The sequence below is a fragment of the Toxorhynchites rutilus genome, chromosome 2, assembly GCF_029784135.1.
Source record: "Toxorhynchites rutilus septentrionalis strain SRP chromosome 2, ASM2978413v1, whole genome shotgun sequence".
Lineage (NCBI taxonomy): Eukaryota > Metazoa > Arthropoda > Insecta > Diptera > Culicidae > Toxorhynchites > Toxorhynchites rutilus.
This window is the reverse complement of record NC_073745.1, coordinates 289645065-289664411: the sequence shown is the minus strand read 5'-3', so window position 1 is coordinate 289664411 and position 19347 is coordinate 289645065. Positions and strand designations below refer to the sequence as shown.

Sequence of the window (19347 nt, the reverse complement as noted above, 5' to 3'; positions counted from 1 at the left end):
CCGAATTGAATATATTTATTTCACCATTGTAATTTTATACATATTCTGTCAAGAGGTCGCGCGCGTGAACCGGTCTGTCATAAGTGGTTCTAATAATACAAGATGCCTGAATCCACGTTGAGGGATCTTCAAAAGCAGGAGAGACAATTGGACAATACCCTGCAATCAATAAGGAAATTTGCGACGTCCTACTACAGCCATGAACGAGACCATATACAAATCGAGGTAAGGATGAATATGCTTGAAGATGCTCTGAGCAAATTTTATGCCGTGCGGAGACGTATTGACGTTCTAATGGATAATAGCGACGAAGAAACTGCAGGGGGCAGTCAGAAATCAACAACAGAAGCGGCACGGTGCAGCGAGAGTGCTCAATCGCTATGGAACTTTGAAGATTCTTATTGTGAAGTGAAGGCACTTCTAACTCAAATATGTAAACGAAATGAAACATCATCGATGTCAAGGTCAGTTTCCTCGATGACATCGCGAGTTAAGCTTCCGGACATTAAACTTCCTACCTTCAGTGGAAAATTAATGGAATGGATCACATTTCGAGATACCTTCCGGTCGTTGATTCACGATAACTCAACTTTATCAGAAATCGATAAATTTACATACTTGCGCACCACTTTAACGGGAGAAGCTTTGTCAGAAATTAGCTCGGTGCAAATCACCGCGGCAAATTATGAAATAGCATGGACTACACTTGAAAAACGATATGAAAATAAAAAAATGATATTGAAAGCTCATCTTGATTCTATTTTTTCTGTGGATCCTGTCAAAAGAGAAAGTTATGAGGCGCTCAATAATTTATTAACTACATTCGACAAAAACTTACAAATGATAGATAAAATTGGCATCAGAACAAGCGAATGGTCTGTTCTTATGGCATATATTTTGAGTTCCAAACTGGATACAAATACACTTAGAGTTTGGGAAACTCAACACAAATCAAATGAATATGTGAGGTACGAGGATATGAATGAATTTTTGCGTAGTCATTGCACAGTTTTGCAGTCGATTGCAACGAAGATGAATCATTATGAAAGACAATGCTTCAAGAATATATCAAGCCATTCAGTTTCAACGGAGTATCAGGGATGTCATTTTTGTAACGGTCCACAGCATAACCCGTTCCAGTGTTCTACCATTCGTAAAATGAAATGTATCGAACGCGTTGCTGTTGCCCGAAAACATATGCTTTGTTTCAATTGCTTGAAGACGGGGCATAACATGAACAAATGTACGCGTGGATTCTGTACAATATGCAAGCGAAAGCATCACACCTTGTTGCATGAGCACTTTAGCACATCCAGCCTCAACCAGTCAACCGGTTCACCCAATACGACGCGACCTCGAACTGCGAATCAGTGTCAGTTTCAACCACCACAAAGAAGGCCACAAGTTCTAAACCGTAACACGCTCACTCAATCCACACCACACTCCACACCCACACTGGATCAAAGCAATTCTGCGCAGCAAGATCAGCTCACCACAGATCACACGGCCACATGCAATCGATCCACAATTACAACTGAACACTTACGAGAAGTTTTATTGTCAACTGCAATTATTCGGATATGTAATCAACATGGGCAGACGTTATTTGCGCGAGCACTATTAGATAGCGCTTCTCAGCGAAACTTGATGACGAAGGAGTTCGCTCAGAAGTTGAAATGCAAACAGTTATCAGATTATCTCAAGGTTAAAGGAGTAGGGTCGTCAGAGTCAGTGTCGACAGTCGCAGTGGTTCCTATGGTTCGCCCACGTTCCTTGAAATTCAATCAATTCGCTGAGTTGATGAAATTTCACGTGTTGAACAAAGTCACATCTAATCTTCCGTCCAAACACGTCACCATAGAGAGTTTAGGACTCCCAACGGATGTAAATCTTGCTGATCCACACTTCAATGTTCCCGGACCAGTCGACCTAATAATAGGGGCCGAGCATTACCATGATTTGTTGGTGGATGGAAGAATAAAGCTTCCTGGCAACGGCCCTACCTTGCAGAACACAGTTTTCGGTTGGGTCATCTCGGGAGCAGTCAATATAGATTCAACAAGAATACCACGCGTCATAGCAAGGGCATGCTCTGGAGGAATTGTATCAACTAATGATCTTCAGGATCAGCTGGCGAAGTTCTGGGAGAGTCATGCCACACAAAAAAAGCCTTCTCAGTTGAAGAAACCATATGTGAGCAAATCTTCAAAAAAACCACATTTCGCGATAACAACGGAAGATTCGTTGTCACTTTACCGAAAAAAGAGGCAGTTCTCTCCAAAATTGGAGAATCGAGATCAATTGCAATGAAGCGCTTTCTAGGATTGGAGAAACGTTTGCAGGCCAATCCAGAAATGAAGGCTCTATACCATGAGTTCACTCAGGAATTCATAAATATGGGGCATATGGTAGATGTGACAGAAGAAATAGAGCCGATATTGACATACTACATGCCGCACCACGCAGTGCTGAAGCCTGAGAGCACTACTACAAGATTGCGAGTAGTATTTGATGCATCATGCCCCACTTCTACCGGTGTATCACTAAATGATGCATTGATGGTAGGTCCAGTTGTTCAGCAGGATCTACTCTCAATTATTTTGCGCTTCAGATTCAATAGAATCGCGGTAGTCGCAGATATCGCGAAAATGTATAGAATGGTGGCTGTACAAATTTCTGATCAGGATCTTCAACGTGTACTATGGAGAGAGTCTCCAGGAAAATCTATCCGGACATACAAGTTGACAACAGTCACTTATGGAAACGCTTCGGCGCCTTATTTGGCAACAAGGTGCCTGCAGACATTAGCTGAAGAAGGAAAAAGTTCGCATCCCATCGCTGCAAAAACAATAACTGAAGGGTTTTACGTAGATGACTTATTATCTGGTGCTGATTCCGTTGAGAGCGCGCAGAAATTAGTGTTAGAAACCATTGATCTCATGGATTCGGCAGGGTTCATTTTACGGAAATGGAGAAGTAATGCTGATGAAGCTTTGAAAAATGTTCCGATACAGCTAAAAGATAACGGCACTGCAAAGGAGCTGGACTCTTCCAGTGCAACCATCAGAACCCTCGGACTTTTATGGGAACCATGCACCGATAATTTTCTATTCAATATACCCAACTGGAATACTGGGCCCAACGTAACAAAGCGAACTGTTTTGTCAGATACAGCTCGCATATTCGACCCACTCGGACTAATCACACCGGTGGTAATTACAGCTAAAATTTTTCTACAGGATTTGTGGAAAACGAAGCTTGCGTGGGATGATGAATTACCTACTGATATGTATCGCTACTGGATAGAATACAGAAGGGCCATGGCGGACATTGAGACCATTACCATTCCTCGCTGGATAGGATATCGGTACCAGCCAAACGAAATAGAGTTGCATGGCTTTTGCGATGCCTCCGAGAAGGCATACGGGGCATGCTTCTACATTCGAAATATCTGGGAAGATGGTACTAAAATGGTTCGGCTGTTGACGTCGAAATCGAGGGTAGCCCCGATCGAAGATACCAAAAGAAAGGCGAGAAAACAAACGATTCCTCGGTTAGAACTCGCTTCTGCACTATTGTTGAGTCATGTGTACAATAAGATAAAAAATGGATTTCCAACAGATGTACCCGCACATTTTTGGACAGACTCCATGATTGTCAAGTGTTGGTTAGAATCGAGTCCATCTCGCTGGCAAGCTTTCGTAGGAAATCGTGTTTCCGAAATCCAGCATTTGACTAGAGGAAGCGCGTGGAGTCACATTTCGGGCGCGCATAATCCTGCGGATATTATAACAAGAGGAATGAACCCAGCATTTTTGCGCGATTCGTCACTATGGTGGTGTGGCCCCACATGGTTGATTGAAGATAAATCCATGTGGCCACCAACAGTAAACATAACCGCAGGAGACATGGAGATCGCACGCCAAGAGGAAAGGTCTTCGCTTACCTGTAGTCAACAAGTGGTGTTAACAAATGAATTTTTCTCACTACGTTCATCTCTACCCGCTCTTATTCGCATCACAGCACTAATATTACATTTTGCCCACAATGCTAGGCGCATTAATCGAGAGAACAAACGCTTTGGATTCATCACACAAAGTGAACATGATGTTGCACTCATGAAACTCATTCAGCTGTCTCAGACGGAGTCGTTTCCAGAAGAAAGGGCGAGTCTTTTCGAAGGACACCAGGTGAAGGAATCTTCCAGGATGAACGCATTAAATCCAGTGTTATTAAACGGCATCATACATGTGGGCGGCCGGTTGAGAAATGCGGCCATTTCTACCGGCAGAAAACATCCAATAATTTTGGATCACCATCATCCCCTGACAAAATTAATCCTCCGATATTATCACCTCAAATACTTTCACGCAGGTCAACAGTTATTAATCTCCACTGTGCGAGAACGATACTGGCCGCTGAACATTCGACGAGCAGTGAGACAAATTATCCACGAATGTGTAGCGTGCTTCCGAAATAAACCGAAACTCCAGGACCAACTAATGGCAGACCTGCCGCAAGAGCGTGTGAATGCTGCACCTGCTTTTCTAAAGGTCGGTGTGGATTATTGCGGACCATTTTTGATGTCGTACCCAGGAAGAAAGGCCCGACCAATCAAGTGCTTTGTTGCAGTTTTCGTGTGCCTAACAACCAAGGCCATTCATCTAGAAATAGTCACAGATCTAACTACTCAGGCATACATTGCAGCGCTAAGGCGTTTCATAGCTCGCAGAGGAAAACCAACATTGATAATGTCCGACAACGCCAAAAATTTTGTCGGAGCGAGGAGAGAAGTTGGGGAGTTGTCGAAGTTATTTTGCAGTCAGCAATTTAAGGAGAGCTTAATTAAAGCAGCGATGGAGGATGGCGTGGAATTCAAATTTATTCCTGCCAGGTCACCAAATTTCGGAGGCCTTTGGGAGGCTGCGGTGAAGTCCTTTAAGACTCACTTCAAAAAAACAATCGGGCTTAGAGTACTTCGACACGATGAGCTCGAAACAGTTGTGTTTCAAATAGAAGCCTGCTTAAACTCAAGGCCGCTGACACCTTTAAGCAGTGACCCTAATGACTTGGAGGTACTAACTCCAGGTCATTTTCTCATCCAACGGCCACTCACAGCATTAGCAGAACCAAGTTTAGACGGAATCCCGGAAAATAGATTGTTGATCTGGCAGAAATCACAAAACTTCGTACAACAGATTTCGAAAAAATGGTCAACGCAGTATTTGTCTGATCTCCACAATCGTACCAAATGGACCAGGCAACGGAACAACATATTTGTGGGTACAATGGTACTATTAAGGGAGGAAAACTTGCCACCCCTGAAATGGCAATTAGGTCGTGTGATAGAGGTACGAACTGGAGACGACGCCAACGTTCGCGTAGTGACTGTCAGGACGAAGGACGGCTGTTATGTGAGAGGAATCTCGAAAATATGCATCCTTCCTATTATCGATAACCAGTTAGGCAATCAAGGGAAGAATTAATTTCTTCTCCAACGGGCGCAGGAGCGCCGGCGGGGGTCGAGAGGCCTCCGCCTTTCAGATAAGTCTTTGTGTATTAATATTAGAGCAAAAAGTAATTTCCTATCTTTTTCTCTAGCGTGCTCCAGTTCACTCCAGTTGAAATAGAACTATTGCCGTATCATCCAACCTAAGGTCACAATCTCCATGCCATCGGGCATCTCATCACGATGAGTCGTATTTCGTCGCAGTACAGTGACTGCGTAGTTCTTGCGAGCGATTTTGGACAGTTTGGCCAGCTGTCTTGTCATCACAACCAGGATCACCAGAACATTATATCATCCAAAATCAGGAGAAGGAATTCTACATCGTATGTCAAACATAGCAGCATAATTGAGTAGCACTGAAATAATCGCTACGGGGTAGCAGCAAGGGTGCCAGAGGCACTCGCGGAGGCCAGAAGGGCCTCCGCTTCAGGAAAGTCTTTTACTTTCAAAATATAACAGTTGAAAAAGCCGTCTCTCATATTTTTCAGAATAATCAGAACATCGCCAGGGATAGCATTCGGATCGGTCGCACAGTAATCCGAGAATAGGATATCGACATCGGCATTCATGGAAAGGTTGTTAATCATGCACAGTTACTGAATAAGCCATTCAGTGGAATGCAGCATAAAGCACAGTAAAGGAAAAGGAAATTTAATTAGAAAGAAGTATAGAAGAATATAGTATAAGGATTATATAAAGAATCGGCGGTTAAAAAAGAAATTGAATTGGCATTGAAAATTCTTTCAAGGCGGCCGGGATGTTAGAGAACGCTATAAAAACTAAATAGATTGGTGCTATCGGGCACATATAGCGGCAGGAAAATCGCGCTACTAGTGTATATTGAGAAATTCTCATTTAAAATCTCCCGCTCGCACAAATCATTGTAATCGTTGTATAATCAGAACAATAGTCAGTTGGGAAATATAGTTTGTACAGAAAGGACACGTTGTTACTCCCGATCTTCAACTGTTAATAAAGATAGTTTTTACATTTAATACCAAAAGTTGTTCCGCGTTGAAGAACTTCGGCTACCGGAAATCCGGAAAAAGTGGTCACCCCTGTGACAAACAATGTTTTCAGTTTTCATTTTTATGTGACTAGACAGGATGTACTGTTCTGAATCATATTTCAGACGCTCAAGGCATATGATGCAGAAAACAGATCTCAACTTTGTGCACAGGTATTAAAGGGTGTGTCACATCAAATTGCATCACGGAAAAAACGCTGTAGAAATTTTATTTTTAGGAATTATATCTTCAGCTTTCGCTTATAATCAGATAAGAGTGTATAGATTACGTTGGCCATGCTTCACTGTCAATTTTTCGTAAATTTGGAAAAATGTCGTCGAACGAAAAAGAGCGTCGTGAATTAATCCTGTGCACTCATTTCGAGAATCCGGAGTTGTCACATCGGGACATCGGTAAGATGCTGGGAATCGTCCAATCCACGGTCAGCAGAGTACTAAAACGATACTTCGAGAACCTAACCATCGACCGGAAGGTGAAGAACGGCAAAAATGGATGCTCCGTCAGTGAAAAAGATCACAAGCGCGTAGTTAAGCAGTTTAGACGTGATCCGAGAAGTTCGGTCCGGGATGTCGCCAATAAGCTGAATTTGTCAAGTTCATTCGTCCAGCGGACCAAGCAGCGGGAGGGCCTGCGTACATACAAGGTTCAGAAGGCTCCTAACCGCGACGAAAGGCAAAACATGGTGGGGAAGACGCGAGCCCGGAAGCTGTGCACCGAAATGCTGACGAAGCCGCATTGCCTGGTCATGGACGACGAAACCTACGTCAAAGCGGACTTTCGTCAGCTGCCGGGCCTGTTGTTCTTCTCCGCAGAGGACAAATTCAGCGTTCCGGAGGAGATTCGCAAGCAGAAACTATCCAAGTTTGCCAAAAAGTACATGGTGTGGCAAGCGATCTGCTCTTGCGGAAAGCGGAGCGCCCCCTTCGTGATGACCGGCACGGTAAACGGGCAGGTTTACCTTAAGGAGTGTCTACAGAAGCGCTTACTACCACTATTGAAGCAGCACGAGGGCCCGACCATCTTCTGGCCGGATCTCGCTTCGTGCCACTATTCAAAGGACGTGTTGGAGTGGTACGAAGCCAACGGGGTCACTTTCGTGCCAAAGGAAATGAACCCGCCCAACGCGCCGGAGCTTCGCCCAATAGAGATATATTGGGCGATTATGAAGCAGACCCTCCGGAAGAACCCAAAAGTTGTCAAATCGGAGGCGGACTTCAAGAGAAAATGGATTTCTGTTCAAAAAAAACTACAACCTGACGTTGTACAGAACCTTATGGACGGGGTAAAGAGGAAGGTGCGAGCATACGGGCTTGGGCTCGAAGTACGAATAAAAAGAAAATGCCAAAAGTTGTTTAATAGTTTTTATTTTACTGTCTAAAATTTTCAAAAGGATCGGTCTACTGGGCGAATTTCTACAGCGTTTTTTCCGTGATGCAATTTGATGTGACACACCCTTTATTTGGTTGATATTTGTAATAAATTAGTTCAATATGTTTTTAAGCTTTCTACTTTGGTACCTATTTGATTGAACATAGAAAAATCATCGAATAAAATGCTTTTCAAATCAAGCCAATAAGAATCAAACTTCGGACACCATTTATAAAAAAAAATCAAATTTCGGACAGATTAAATTCAAATTTCGGACCCTTTATTTTGCAATTTTTTTAACGAAAATTATATTACACTTGATTATATTTTATAGTCAACTGCGAAACACTTATCAAGCAATCACAGCAACCTGACAACAATGTTGATAACTGATGAAACACGGGAGAAATTTAAATATTTATTAAGGAGTAAATTCCACGTGCTCACGCTAAGCAAACGTCAAACACAAACGATAATGAGTGGATTTTGGATTGTGGATGAATTTTCAAATGTAATTCTCAAATGAAGTTATAGTGAAACCAAGGGATTACTCTAAAGAAGCAATTGTGATATTAATTTCATATTTATATCATCAGTGCATCAAGCATTTCAAGATATTAGAACAAAGTGTCCGAAATATGATTCAGAACGGTATGTGACTATAATCCAAATAATTGGCTAGTGCGTTATTTTTACAAAAACTGGCAAGTAGGCTTTAATTTGATATGTCGATCATCTGAATCGGTCCAGTAGTTCGAAAGTAATACATTTTTGAAAAAATCACTTTTGGGGAAAAAGGGAATTTTTTTTTGAACCACCGGAAAACTTTGAAAAATCATAACTTAAAAACGAAAAAAAAACCCTTCCTGGTTGCGAGATATGTTATGTGAAAAATTCTCAGCTTTCCATAGAAAATATAAAAAAATATAGTGCCGTTGGTCTCGAGATCATGAAAACTACAAAAAAAAATAACAATTACAATCAATAATGACTTTAATGTGATATGTCGACCGTCTAAATCGGTTCAGTAGTTCACAAGTTATGAATTTTTGAAAAATGTCATTTTTGGAAAAAATGCTAAAATGAAAATGGGCACCCTAACAAAACAAACAGAAAAAATACGGGTCTAATAGTTTTCGATAAAGAACGAAACTACCACTTTTTACGAAAATCTGAAAACTACTATATCGGTTTGACATGGAATGGCTGTATAAACCGTTATAAAGAGCGTCTTCAAAAAGTCTCTTGCCATTTTGAAGAACAGCCATTTTGACTAGTACGACGATATAGTAGTTCTATAGTGGTTCTTAGATTTTCGTCAAAAGTGGTAATTTTGTTCTTTATGGCAAAACATTAGACCCGTTTTTTTTTATTATGGTGACCATTTCCATTTTAGGGTGGTCCGAAAAATCTATTGTATTCCCAGACTTGAATTTTGATTTTTTTTTTGTTTTTATTGCTTGTATTTGTCTATTTCACAGTTTACATATTTCTTATATTTTTTCTGGAAAGCTTATTTACATAACATATCTTGAAACAAGGGAGGCGTTTTTTTTTGTTTTTGAGTTATGATTTTTCAAAGTTAACCGATGGTCCGAAAATTTAATTTCTTCCTCTTTTTTCCACCACAACTTTTGATCTACTAGATCGATTGAGATGATCGACATATCAAATTAAAGCCAAGTCTTGTTTGAAAAAAATATTTTGTTCAGAAAAAAATTGGATTTTATTTTCGTAATTATTGATTATAATTGGTTTTTCATAGCATACATCGTTTCGGGACCAAGGACGCTATACATTTCTATATTTTTCCTGAAAGCACATAACATAACCAAATACCAGAGAGGTGTTATTTTTTGTTTTTAAATTTTGATTTGTCAAAGTTAATCTGTTTTCAGTTTTTGTTCAATATTTGTATGCGACTAGACTGGATGTACGTTACTGTAATCCAATTAATTGGCAAATGTGTTATTTTTTTCAAAAAAAGCCGTCTCTCTGGTTTCGAGATATGTTATGTGAAAAATACTCAGCTTTTCAGAAAAAATAAAATAAAAAATATAGCGCCTTTGGTCCCGAGACCATGAAAACTATAAAAAAAGAAATACAATCAATAATAACGAAAACAGAATTCTGGTTTTCTGCAACTGTAGTATTTTTTTCCCAAAAAGACCAGCCAATTGGACTTAATTTAATATGTCGATCATATGAATAGGTCCAGTGGTTCGAAAGTTATAAATAAAAAAAAGGCATTTTTGGCAAAAATACGAAAAAATGGATGTTCTGAGTATAGTTTAGTTCGTACGAATGTAGAAAGAATAATGGAATTGAATTTTTTATAATTGTATACAGACAAATTGTTCTATTCGATTGATAACCCAGCGTATTTCAAAGAAACTTCTCATTTATCCGAAATTTATTAAAAAAACGAAAGAATTTTTTTGTAAACCTGGTAACATAAACCTGAGAACCAATACTCAAGGGGAAAATGTTTGTTTTAATAATGATGGGCTTGCAGGCTAAATAGGTTGCTTTGTAAGATACTGTATTCGATGGGGAGATTATCCACTCGTATAACAGTTCGGCTGAAAAGTTTATAAGGAACAAAATTGCCTTCGAGGGCGATACAGCGATTAGAGCGACCTTGCAACTTTTCGATACCATTTTCATAGTACTCTTCCGGTTGTTCCTCTAGATAGGCCTCAGGTCAGTTCGAAATTGACGAAACCAATATTCCACAGTTGCAATAGCTGGAGCAGAGTCCGGATAACGTTTGACAAGCCATTCATTTCACAATAACAAAGGTTGCTTCACTCTCAATGCTGTAACTCGCAAACCAAGCGACCGATGAAATTATGTCGTCATCACCCTCCGCTTCTGATTTATATATCTGCTCCGTCTCCTCTTGTTTTCGTTTGTACCGCAGAGTCGACCTTTTATGACTATCGGAACGCTGATTTCTCATCAATGAACGGTTTTTTCCGTAGCATCGATTGGAATGAAATTTTGAATGACTGTGATATTGACATAGCAACGTCTTCCTTATCCAATGTGTTGCTTTACGCAATCGAACAGTTTGATCCTAAGAAGAAGGCCTGTAAAATAATTAGCCCTCCGTGGACAAACAGGAACTTAAAACGATTGAAATTCATAAAAAGATTTTACCTAAGGAAACTTTCCAAACATCGCGATTGTCTATGGAGGGACCGTTATTCTTCTGCAAACAGGAATTACAAACGTCTGAATAAAGCTTTATACGCCGCGTATCTCAGCCGCATCCAAACAAATCTGCGTGCCAATCCAAGAGGATTTTGGAAACACGTTGATAGTTAAAGAAAACAATCTGGTTTACCTACAGTCATGACGCTCGACAACATTGAAGCGAACACTAGAGAAGATATCTGTGAAATATTTCGGAATCAATTCAGTAGTGTTTTCGTTAGCGAAAGTCTCAGCAATGATCAGGTCTCTGCAATTGTTAACAGTATACCCTGCTGGCAAGTGTTCTGTGATATCGTTTTCCCGCAAGCGCTCTTCAATAATCTTCGATTATAAGCTGCATGGTGTAATATTGGAACGTGTCAACACCATAAGACCTCGGCGTCATGTTGGACTCCAAGCTGACATTTCGTGCCCACATTTCCTACATCACGTCTAAAGCATCCAAATCGCTTGGCTTCATATTCCGCGTTTCAAAGCAGTTTAAAGATGTGCATTGCATGAAGGCACTCTACTGCGCACTGGTACGGTCAATTCTTGAGTACGCTTGTGTAGTATATGGTCACCATACTACCAAAATAGCATTCAGCGAATTGAATCAATTCAACGGAAATTTGTCCGATTCGCCTTGCGCAATTTGCCGTGGAACGATCCTCTTAATCTTCCCAGCTATGAGGACCGTTGTAGACTGATTGAGCTGGACTTATTACGTTCTCGAAGAGACGTTGCCAAGGCCCTATTTACGTGAGATTTAATTTCATCAAACATTGATTGTCCTGAACTTTTTCGGTTAATAAATTTCAACATTAGCCGACGTTATTTGCGTACCAATAATTTCTTGTTCCTCCCATCATCACGCACTAATTACGGTTATAATGAACCCGTTTCTAGTATGTGTCGTGTGTTTAACCGATGTAGCTCCTGTTTCGATTGTCATCTTTCTCGTTCGTCCCTTAAAGCTCTGTACTCTGTAGTCCTCACATAGATTTAGTTTACAAATAAGTTAGTTTTAAGAAGTATTTGTAGATTAGTTGTAAGGTTCGATCATTAGGGCACTCATGTAAAGCCTGTTGATGTTTTGTGAATAAATATAAATACAAATATTGACACATATCCATTGAAATGTGGTGCTTTGTGATAGTCAAGTAGATTTTTGCAAGGGACGCCATCTAGACGTCAACCTTATGAACTTCTCAGCCGAACTGTTAAGACTACAATCAATGAGCCTTGTCTGAATATACGTTCCTATCCTCCAGACCACAATAGCTATTAACAGAACCTACAGTGAACTCTCGATAACGAAAAACGAGCCTGTTTCATGAATGCATGAATAACTATCTATGGTTTTTTTTTTGCGAAAAATGAATCTTTTGCAACGAAATGTTATGAACACATTTTTTTTTCTCCACAAGATTCGACAATATCAATCGGAAGCAGCGAAGGGAGCGACGCTAGAGCACATCATTCGCTCGCAGCAGATCTTCATTCCGTTGCTTTGATCACAATCCCATCCTATTTATTTTGATCACATTCTGTAGCCTTGCGTTTCCCGTATAAACCTATAACATTTCTAACATGAGATCCCCTTTTGAAACGTGATACCGGCAAGTGCGGGAAAAACTCAAACGACAAACGGAGGGTAAAGCATGCTCACGTGTAGAGGTAACTGTGACTTTTTGCATAGTGTGCATAGCATTAATATATCAAACGATCCTTCCCGAAGGAGGGAAATCCTTTTTCCTCTGTAACTACCAGAGGCGCACACATTTCCGATCCTACCGCAGCACTAATCAGCTCAGTTTTTGTACCTCTAAAATTTAAGCGTGTTTCCTTCATTCGAAATAGTGCGGCGTGGAAAAATCGGAACGTGACCGGTGATTATGTACAGATCTAATTTTTAAGAATCCCTGAAGGAATCTTTGGTATGCTCTAAAATGTCGGAATATGCAAACAAATCGAGCAAAAAAGAAACGTCCGCAGAAGATTAGTTTGTAATTGATAATAAAACCGGTCTATTCCCGGACAGCAGAAAACATTTCGAGAATGTTAAATTGAAAAATAAATAACGCCCGCTTCCATATTAAAATCATTAATTTCCCCCAAGTGAGGCTGTGGGATTCAAATCTTTCGACTGGAGCTGTAGGTTCGCAGTCACCGGTGGAATACTCACTACCGGAGGCGAAAGTAGTAAAGCGGCACAAAAAATCATCAGAATGATAATGATTATAATGCTATTTACATAAATTTAAATTCTTCGCCGGAGAATGGGGGAAAACGGTTTTCCACATATAGAGCCTCGACCGTTCGTTGAGAGAGAGTGTGTGTGTGGGTATGTGTGTTAGCTCGTGTGCTGGCAGAAGCATAGTGAACACTGAGAAAAAGAGGCTTCTAGGAAATGGGAGTAATAAAAACAGCCAGCATGAAGATATCATTCTGACATATACACTCACCACTGTCATATCACTATCTGCAAGTATTATTCATTACGAATTTCTCCGGGACGACCGGGTTAAGATGAGTAAGAGAGTGAACAATAAGGAAAAAATACATTCGCTGCTATTTTACTGGAAATGTGACTGAGTGCTGTACTCGCGGCGAAACTTCCTATCTCGCAGCCACCCAAGGTCTTCTTCCGGCCAAGCACTGAAACGCTGAAGTAGCTTCTCAATGACTTCATCATTCCGGGCACCTTTCCTCGGAATGAACTGGAGCAGTATTTTTTTTATGCGCCACATTTACACTCCATCACACAGCCGTTTATGATACTTTATTCGAATAATCATGAATATTGTAATTTACATCTTCCTTCTCGTGTGCTGGACGAATTCCACCGTGTCGAGAAGATACGACCGGCTGATGCTGAGCTACATATTGGTGCTGTATCTGTATTTTTTTCTTCTTCTGCTGCTGCCGCTGATGCTCCTCGACAACGACGACATCGGAAGGAGCGATAAACGACGCCGGGCGGTGCAATTTTTATCGTCCTGCTCCTGCTCTCGAGGAGACAATTGGTCGGTGGAACTGTACATAATAGGCGGCCGGGAAATGCTCTGGTTTGCATATGGGGGAATATTTTTATCATTGTTAATTCACCGGTTGCTGAAGCATTGAATGGATGGGATGGATTGTTCTGCGGACGCGTCATGCAAATCGTACATTCTTGTGGCGGGACAGGTGGCCTTATCCGACCGGAAGTATGCCATTCCTCCGGGTGCTAATTAGTCAATCAGCGAAATAATTTCCGCTGGTATTCGAGTCGGGTTTGACCTTTGCAGAGATGGTTATGTATGGTTCTATTTAAAGGAGATATCCTGAATTATATCAGTTAAACGTAACGATGTTGTCGTTATTACACATACCAAGCTCTAAGATATCGTTATTGATTTCCTTTATTTCATTACTGGGGATATAAAAAGTGCTTTTTCCTTAAAAGACGCAAATTGTTTGTAAAAATATGTTTCTCACTCGACAATGCTGTAAATAATAAAATTAGGCCAAATAAAAGATTGAAAGCAAGGAAAAACAATTATTTATTTTCAATTTGCTTTCCCACTAGATTATTTTTTTACCTTATTCATAAATTGTATCAGTTTTCTGTGGATTTTTTTTTTGATAAAAATAAAGTATATAAATATCACACATGTATTGAAAAAAAATGCATTAAATTGAAAATTTACAACTTCGCCAACTTCTGCTTTTTACATGTATTCCATTCAGTTGCACTTCATTCGTTCGTAAACAGTTCATTCGGATTCATCTTATATGGCGAACGACCCTTCGTTAATTTTTTTTTTTTTTGCTAACTAGTTCTTCCGTGCCTTTCGCGAACGGTTTGCCCATAGTTGCTAGAGGCTAAATTGTATGCAAAAATGTTGTTTGGTGCTTTTCAGCACGAGCAGCGAGTAAAATCTATAAATCGTATCCACTTTATTCGGAAAAATTTAAGCATTTTCCTATATTTACCTATTTGATCAAAATATAAATTTTCAAATTAGAAATTTTTGCCCAAACAAAAAAAATCTAAAGACAATTTTCAAAAAGTAGTCTAATTTTTTCTGAGATTTAAAGTGCGCAAAGTTGCTTAAATAGCCAATGTTTTTATACACACCACAATTCACTGCAGTCTGATATTGCTAATGAAATCTTCTGATTTGAAGGGAAACGACAGCAGGAATGAACGGAACAGAGGAATCGATGTTCCAGTATGCATAAATAAAATGCCGATTCCAATCCATCACTATAAAAATAAATAAATAATAAAATAAATCAATCGAAAATAACCCTGACCGGGGGTCTCCGTAGCCACATTGGTTGCGCGTTCGCTTAGTAAGCAATCGATCGTGAGTTCAAAACTCAGGGCCCTCATTGACCATCTTTGTGTTGTTATAGAATAGCTACGTACACGCAACAATCATCAGCGATGGAGATCGATGCACGGTCGAAATAATCTCGATTCATCCATACAACTGCTCTGCTCTGCAAGAAGACACATCGGGCTGCTGTTCTATTAATAACTCAACAATGATCAATCATCTGTGTCCGTTGTCCGGTCTAACTGGATAATGGAAGAACAGAAGGAAAACTCTTACGCCTAAATGGCTACTGTGTAAATATGTACCATGTGCAATAATGGTGTAGAAGGGAATACTCTAACGCCGAAAAATGACAACTGTGTAATGTGCTAATTATATAGATGTGATAAACATGTGACATGTACACGATTAAAATTCGGCTCTGTTACAGCTGAAATGCCAACGAGCCTTCAATGAACAAAAGGGATAAGAAAAAACCCTGACCGAAATGAAAGAAACAAGTTGGAAAAAAAATATCAACTCCAACAAAAACTTCTTCATATGACCAAATTGTGTATTGTTTTCACAAGAGCTAGAATAAGCCATGAATCAACCATCTTAAGCTGCTTCTACGAAATTACATGAACTGTCCATCCTTTTCAGAACCGCCACAACATTTTACCAAATAGGTATTACTAAAATTTCGATACATTCCAAAATAATAACTTTAACAAGCTGATAAAAAAAAAAATCTCCTAGTCACGGTCGTGTCTCTGACACAACAACCATCACTCCCCCCCCCCCTCCACCCTATATATTTTAAATGTAAAATATAATTTTTTTTTCTGCATTACAGTGAATTTCAACACTTCCATTTCGGAGGAATGTGGGAAGTGAGAATTGAACTCGTGACCCTTAGCGTGAAGAGGTATGGATGTTACCGCTACGCCAGATCGCCTCCACCAATATAATAATGTGATTTAATTGAAAAACTAGAAAGTGGGTTATATCTTTGATATAACCACAAAGTAGACTAAGACCGATTTGCATATTCCTATCGGTTTTATATCGTAAAGCGGGAAGATGAGTGGGTAACAAAATAGAAAACTGTTCGTGAGTCTTTGATAAAGATCGGCAGATCACAACCGGATGCTGCGATGGGCTGATAAGAATGATACGTTAGAAAGAGTATGCTAACTAGACTTATTCGAGCAGATTGGCTCGTCCAATAACTACGCGTTGCGTGAACATACCGGCCACCGTGAAAAAGGCGTCTTTTCAACTGAAACCTTTCTACTATCCTTCGGTGGCGGATGCCGATCTATCAATAAACTATCGAAATAATTTCCTACATCTAATCTAGACTGATTCTATAAGAAATTAACGATTGGAATTCATTTGATTGCATTATGCTTAAATGTTCTTCTGACGTCACTGCTGGAATGCTCTGCTCCTCCTCCGATGTATACGTGATCATGCTGCGTCTGATGTCGTCTTCGGTTGTATACTCCTCGTCGATCTGGTACGGTCTTGTCCATGTGCGTTTTCGAGATCACATCTTGACCTTGATCGTCAGTCTGCGTTGAGTGGAATGGGTGGATCGTCATCGTCACTTCGTTGTACTCTCCCGTATCCTGGGCTGCATTCTCTGGAATAGAACATAGGCGGCTTTTTTCAATAGTAATTGAATAATAAACAAACACTTAACTGGGTTGGAGGCAACCGGCCTCCGCGGGTCCGAAAATCGGACGATGATCGTTGGCACCAACTACTGAGCGTAGTTGTGCATCGCTGAGTGACCATTCTTTTGGTGCAGGCTTGGTGGGGGTGGTTCCGAGGTCATTCTGAGTATCTTTCCATGGTTTTCGCTTCTCCTGTTGCAAAACCACAAGTCTCTCCGACATATAGTGGATGCGATCGGATTGGCATTCAACCGTTAGAAAGTGTTTACTCATTGATGGCTCGGATTTGTTGGTTGCATCACGTGTCGTCGTGGAGGTTGGTTAAGGAGGAAGAACATTCCGTTAGTTTTTTTTTCGAAATTCAATATAAAACAAAGACATACATGGATGGGAGGTCATTTGACCCCCCAGCGTTGCGCAGTGATACTGCGATCGTTGGAAGGATCCTAGTTTCCTTCTTGAAGATTAGCGGATGATGCTAGATATCCGCTAGGTTGGTAAGTGGGTAACTCGCAGAGCTTCGCTATGGCACTCCGGGACTTCTTCCGGACCGTTAACATATGAATGTGGTTGTTGTTTTTCTGCATACTTGTGTTGTGTCACACGCCCTAGTCTCCACTTGAATGGTGATAGAATTTTGTCCATCGTCCACCCAGCAGCGGACCATCGTGTCTGGACTGACACTTGTCCGCTGCTGGGTGTAGCGTGTTCGATGTTGCAGCTCAGGGAGCGAAAGCTTAGATGGAAGCTGGGCGATAAGAGTCAGAAAGCTGTCTAAATAGAGCATGCTTATATTCCGAATAAGAAATCGCGAGGATCGCCCCCGCATCGCGGAATTCATCCGCTGAGCTTCAGCATGGAGATGGTTGAGCAGATAAAATTTGAGGATTAGATTAGACAGCGCATACATATCTGAGTGGATCATCAAATTCCGCTGGTAACACGATACTGGAGCATTCCGTAGCCGGCCACCGACACGCGCTATGCCGTTAGATAACAGTCAATATAGACTCTTCAGCCTCGGATTCTTCGTTACTTGTCCATCGCGAGCTAAATCTGCTAAATCTTGAAGGAATCGAACATCCTGTGCAATCTTGATGAGGTTTTCTGTTGCCTCGTGGAATTCAGGCATGGTTATGAGTTCATTACGTCGGCCGTTCCGATTCAGTGGCATCGAATTTTTGATTAATTTACATATGAATACAGCAAAAGTAATTCGTTGGTAGGTAGGTTCTGAGCCGGTAGCACAAAGGAAGTTGTTTCTAAATAGTCCGGAGGACGCTTTCGATGTATTGGAGTACTGAGTGACGACCAAAGTCGAAACGGTTGGCGAATGCTTCTAGTCGTTGATTGTTGGAGGAGATCGTTAAGGGACACTCCAGTGTTTGCAGCACAAAATGCTGCGAGCACCACACTCAACTTCGTGGTGATGCTGTCTGGACGAACGAAATAATGGTCTGGTAGATAGTAGGTTTGTAGTTTTGGGTAATGGTTGAATATCAGCGTCTCATCTTTGCGATTGAATGCTGAAAGCCTGTCCCTCAGGGCAGGATTGGCGAGATGTCGTCGTTCTATGAAACGACGAGTAGCAATTTGTTTCGAACTTCCGGGTTTGGAGAAATGTTGCTTTTCGTTTATGAAAAGCGATGACGAAATGACCGTTTGAATTACGGGTTGTGTTGGCGAAAATTCTCTCACGTGCTGCTTCCTCCAATGAAGATGTACTATCAAGGTGGCATGATTCGGTATCCCCAAATCCAGCCAACTGTTTCTCGATCGTGGAAGTAGAACAAGCTAGATGGGCGACAGATGATGGTATCCTTCCAGAGACCACCCATCCTAGTGCAGTGTTTTGAAGAATAGGTACTCTGGGACCGTTTTTAAGTTGACCGTCACGTAGTAGATCGTAGAAAGTTTCTACGCCGAAAATCATATCTATCGGACCGGGTTGTCCAAACGAAGGATCCGCTAGCACAATATCTGATGGAAACTTGAAGTATGACACGTCGACGACATGGCTTGGTAACTCCATCGTGATCTTGGGGAGAACGTGGAATTTCCAACTGGTATCAAAACCAGGGTGATGGGACTGGATTCGAACGGTAGTAGAATATTTGGACATAGTAGACGAGAGCCCAACACCACTGATTGCGATAAATTCTTTTGTAAGTATTGTACAATCCTTGCAGTCGTCTTGTCACAAGCCGTTAAGCTTCTATCCGCTGGCTAATGTCTTTAGCACACTGTGGATA

General features: G+C 40.8%; 1 protein-coding gene across 1 annotated transcript; it reads left to right on the top strand.

The window, feature by feature from the left end:
* Positions 1-2306: 2306 nt before the first annotated feature.
* LOC129766950 (uncharacterized) lies at positions 2307-12620 on the top strand. Its single transcript, XM_055767548.1, has 3 exons — positions 2307-2561; positions 3015-5414; positions 12534-12620. The coding sequence occupies exons 1-3, from the start codon at positions 2307-2309 to the stop codon at positions 12618-12620; spliced, it is 2742 nt and encodes a 913-aa protein (XP_055623523.1).
* The last annotated feature ends 6727 nt before the right edge of the window (positions 12621-19347 follow it).

What these genes read in the sequence shown, in the direction of transcription:
- LOC129766950 (XM_055767548.1), top strand. Translation starts at nt 2,307, where the DNA reads ATGAAGCGCTTTCTAGGATTGGAGAAACGTTTGCAGGCCAATCCAGAA. An exon ending in CACTAAATGATGCATTGATG is followed by an intron (nt 2,562 to 3,014) that starts GTAGGTCCAGTT and finishes GTTCCGATACAG; the next exon opens with CTAAAAGATAACGGCACTGC. An exon ending in GGACGAAGGACGGCTGTTAT is followed by an intron (nt 5,415 to 12,533) that starts GTGAGAGGAATC and finishes TTTCTCCACAAG; the next exon opens with ATTCGACAATATCAATCGGA.